General features: G+C 39.6%; 1 protein-coding gene across 1 annotated transcript; it reads left to right on the top strand.

The window, feature by feature from the left end:
* The first annotated feature begins 1936 nt into the window (after positions 1-1936).
* LOC139824798 (uncharacterized) lies at positions 1937-2417 on the top strand. The gene is made up of 2 exons (XM_071797338.1): positions 1937-2105; positions 2164-2417. Exons 1-2 carry the CDS (start codon positions 1937-1939, stop codon positions 2415-2417), a joined length of 423 nt encoding a protein of 140 aa, XP_071653439.1.
* Positions 2418-5070: the final 2653 nt, after the last annotated feature.

Here is a 5070-nt window from a genome sequence, read left to right as displayed (position 1 = left end):
ATCTTTTTGAGAACCGGTATCTTTTTGGAAACCGGTTACAAAATTTTTCAAATTTTTTAGGAAATAATTGAGTGAATCTCAAATTGTATACGACAGAATTGAACTTCAGTCGATAAAAAAGTAATATTTTTCAATTTATAGCATTTGAGAAAGAGAGAGAGAGAGAGAGAGAGAGAGAGAGAGAGAGAGAGAGAGAGAGAGAGAGAGAGAGAGAGAGAGAGAGAGAGAGAGAGAGAGAGAGAGAGAGAGAGAGAGAGAGAGAGAGAGAGAGAGAGAGAGAGAGAGAGAGAGAGAGAGAGAGAGAGAGAGAGAGAGAGAGACTATTTGCGTGTCTTATTACATATGTCTTCCGGGGCGAAGCCCGGGTAACCAGCTAGTTTCATATATAATTCGTTAAGATTTGGTTGATTAGTTCTGGAGTTATAGAAATTTCGGTAAATTTGGCACATACATGCACACATACATACATACATACAGAAATTTTTTTAATGCAATATTTCGACGTTTTAAAACACTCTGAACATATTGACATCAAAAACTCAAAAAACAATCTTTTCTTTGGTTTCTTTTACCCCTATTTTATATATAATTCTTTTAAATTTGGTTAATTAGAACCAACTTTATACGCAATCAAATGTTCATATACAAATTTACGAAAACAAAGCTTCCTCTATAAGGAAGCAAAAAAATACACGAGGCACTGGGTCACATGACCTTTGTCGAACCACTCAGCAAAGATCAACGTGGCTACTTCCTCTCGCGACATGGGGCCCTCAACGAGTCCAGCACCACAACCAAGTTGAGAGTCGTCTTCAACGGTTCACTGAGAATGGACGGTAAGTCTCAACAGACATTTTGCAGTAGGACCGAACCTGCTCGGTCGGCCATCTCGGATGTCGTTATGAGGTGGAAACGATATCAACTCGTTATAGCTACAGACATTGAGAAAATGTACCTATAGCTGTTGGATCCCGAGGACCGCGACCCTGTGGACAGATTCAACGATTATGCTGAGTTGGATTCAGGGTCTTCCCGGTTGTTGGAAAACTTACGCTGGCAATCGAGTTATCTAGGTACAAAGAACACTGCCTAGTGCACGATGGCATCATGTAAGGGACAACAAGAATCCAGCCGGTTGTACTTTCCAAGAGCACACACCTGGTGGCCTACTCGAACACAATCACTGGTGGTATGGTCCACTTTCTACGTCACCAAAGTGGAGTCTGACGAGCAGACAGCAGAGTTTACACGGCTCTCGTTACTACACCGAATATTGAGAGTCATACTCTGGGCTCTCCGATGGTTAAAAACGCGGCACTACCGGCAACCATTCTCGATCGACGAGATTTGAGAAGCACAAAAGCAGTGGCTCCGCGTCAGCCAGAGATGGGCATACATTCTGGAGGTAAGATTGTTGTAGGAGGGCAAGGCCAACTGCATCCGCAGACAATTCAGCAAACTGACACCATTTCTGGACTCGAATGGTATTATGCGAGTTGGCTAGCTGAAGTACTTTGTTTTGGGCTTTGACGAGCGGCATCCAGCCATACCATCGTTGAACGCTCTACAGTTGATATTGAAACCGCCGAGACAGTAGTTCTGGGTCTCATGCGGCAGGATAATGATGACGCAACGCATCCGCGAATGCGTCACATGTGCGCGATGGCGGACGGCATCTCCTTAGTCATTAATGGATGACCTCTCACAAAAGAGTCACCTCGGGCGGCCTTTTTTCGGTGTGGATTACGCCAGATCTGTCGCACTGCGCATGACTACCGGACGATAACAAAGGAACCGCATAGGGTTTGCGGTATTTGCGACGGGTATTTGTTTAGCCACAAGAGCTGTCTACCTGGAGGCTGTTTTGGACTACACCGCAGACGCATTTGTGGCAACATTCTGCAAGTGATCGTGTCTCACCGAGGCTTGCAGAACAATGCGCAGCGATTACGGTACAAACTTTATCGGAGCTTATGCACCGCTTTGGAACGTGTTCCGAGTCGCCAGCGCAAAGGCACGAAACATCGTGGACAAGGTCGTCCAAGAAGGAGATGAATTACGATTCAATCCCCCACAACACTTTGGCGACATTTGGGAAGCAGCCGGTAAATCACTGAAGCTTAACTTTCGGCGTATCATTGGCGAGGCAGCACTCACATATAGCTATGTTCCTTGACAAGGTAGAGGCATGCTTCAACTACAGGCCACTGCAAGTGATTGCGGACGATCCGGAGGACTTGGAGGCACTCACACCAGGACATTCCTTTATTGGAGCCCTGTTGAAGGCACTGTCCGAACCATTGTCGAGCAACGTACCAACTAACCGTCTTAACCGCTGGAGGCTCTTCCAACAGATGCGCGACTATCTCTGGTCACACGAATATCTGCAGGGGCTACAACTAAGGGCAAAGTGGTAGAAGAACAGCCTCGACATTCAAGAGGGCCAACTATGCCTCATGCGGAACGAGGTGATCCCGTCAAAGCCGATGGCCACTTACTCGTTCTCGCCGCGCTTCCCTTACTCGTGAGAATAACAATGGAGTTGGACAAAAAGAAAAGTCCGAAGGCGCGAGCAGCCTGTATTGGATGAACTACAATCTGACTCATCCACCAGGTCGCACTGTTCAATCAAGAAAACAAAATTATACTACATATAGCTATACGTATAAAACATCCTTAAATGATCTAAATAATTTCACTTGCTTTCAAAACAACAGTTTTCTTATTCTTAGAGCAAGCATCAGTGGTTCATTTCATTCAAACGTAAATATAATCCATCGAAAGGTATAACTTGTCTGTTGAATAATATATCCAGTCCAATAAAATATAATTAGATTAATATGATTATACGTATTGTAGCTTTGTTTGCATGCGCAATTTATTTATATAAGCATTTTCAATTAACAACTATTTATTTAATCGTTAAAATAATTGAGCAAAACGTATGTTATATATTGAATAACATATTTAATCAATTAAAATATATTTAAGTTTAACGTAGCTTCATCTGTATGAAAAATGTGATCAAATAATTTTGTGTTTACTTTTAAAACGAACTGATACATTTCAAATAAAAATACATTTAAAAGAATTACTTTTTTCTTCTCAGGGCAAGCGACAATGATTAAATCAATCGTACGTATAAAACAACTATAAATGTATAATTTGTCTATTGGATTTATATGTTCAATCAAATAAAATATAACTTGTACAGGATTTAAGTAGAAGTACGATTGCATTTATTCCATTTTAAGTTGATACAATACAACATTTGTTGTATATTACTTTAAAATTAATTAATATTAATTTCAAATGAGTTGATTCCAGTACAATTTATAATGAAAGAATAATGTACGTTATTCTAACAATCATATATATTATTATCCTAGATTACAATGTAATTTAATTCGTAATTTAGTAGCGTTCTTATAATTCAATATACGTTTAATGCAATATCCTATATCATTAATTGAAATTTATATATTGTTCTTTTAACATACATATTTAAAATAAAAATCAATAGCAAATACAATTAAATGAACTATTTATTTTTCTGGCAGCCCGTGACGTCAACGTTTAATTGAAGCAACCACTTTTTTTTTAATTTAGCAGCATTTTTTTTTCTAGTGGGAAATTCACGAAGTAGTGAAGACGTTTCCGGAAAATAATTTAAAAATTAAAATTAAAAATATTAAAAGATTCCAGCGTGAAAACAGCAAAGTAAACGCGATTGTGGAAAAAATAAAAAATAATAAAGATGTTAAAGGTTATTGTTTAAATCAGGATATATTATTTCAAAAAACAAAATATTCGAATAATGGAGATTAGTTATTGCTCAGACAGTAACAAAAAGATTAATTGACGAAGTACATAACACTCTGGGTCATATAGGCATGTATAAAACTATAAAATATTTAGATCGGTTATATTATTGGAAGAAAATGCATAAAGATACTAGCCATGGAACTGTAGCTGTTTGTTACTCGTCATCAACTCTTCAAGAGTAAAACTGCCAGCAATTAGTTCGGGCGCGGGTACGGGAGACCGGAAGAAGTCACACGGATATCACTTGAAAAATATAAAAAATAACCGTCAACGATTTACGAGCAACACTCGTAAACAAACGCGGATACGATGGGCAAACGTAAAAACTAAGATCCTATCCCATCCTTAATTTGCTCCTGGATGTGTGCTTGTACTAATATTGCAGCTAGTGATAGCAGTATTATTGACCCAAAACTCCCAAGCTCCCCAAGCTTGACGACCAATTTCAAATTTAATGTCTTCTCCGAAATATAGCCCAGTTTCTCCGCACGAGCCCCACTCGTACGGGGGGGGGGGGCAGTTTGGAATATAAAAATTCCTGCGATCAGGTGGACTCGAACCCGGTTCCTCGGGGTTACGAGTCTGGCGCTTTACCACAAGACCACACTGCCATCCCCTAGGATGCACGGTCGGAGGGTAAGTCCGGCGACAAGCGACCAATCTCTGGGAACCTGAAGCCATCCCCAAGTGTATTGTAAGTCCCCTCATGCGGTGTACCGGGGCTCTACCCGAGTAGACCTGTTATTTCCCTTATTCGTGGGAATAACAATGGAATTGGACAAAAAGAAAAGTCCGAAAGCGCGAGCAGCCTGTATTGGATGAACTACAATCTGACTCATCCACCAGGTCGCGTCCCGTGGAAACAAGCAATCACGAGAACGTACCGAAGTCCGAAGTCCGGTTTAGTTTCCGTAGTGACATTGAACCGTTTGGACATCAAGACGGAGGTTTTACCTCCGACCCAGAGTCTACCAAAGAAAAAGAGGCAGATTTTTTTACAGGTGTGGGCAAGATGCAATTCAGAATTACTTATCCGTGCGACGGTGTAAGTATTTTGTGCTGTGCAATAATTTGTTGCATTAATAAATGCATTTTTGTAATAATTTAATTTTTTAATTTAATTTAATTTAATTTAATTTAATTTAATTTAATTTAATTTAATTTAATTTAATTTAATTTAATTTTTTAGTACCTCAATCGAGGGTACAAATGCAAATAGAATTTCAACGATACAAATGCAAGGTA

The sequence above is a fragment of the Temnothorax longispinosus genome, unplaced genomic scaffold, assembly GCF_030848805.1.
Source record: "Temnothorax longispinosus isolate EJ_2023e unplaced genomic scaffold, Tlon_JGU_v1 HiC_scaffold_579, whole genome shotgun sequence".
NCBI lineage: Eukaryota > Metazoa > Arthropoda > Insecta > Hymenoptera > Formicidae > Temnothorax > Temnothorax longispinosus.
This window is presented reverse-complemented; position numbering and strand designations above follow the sequence as displayed.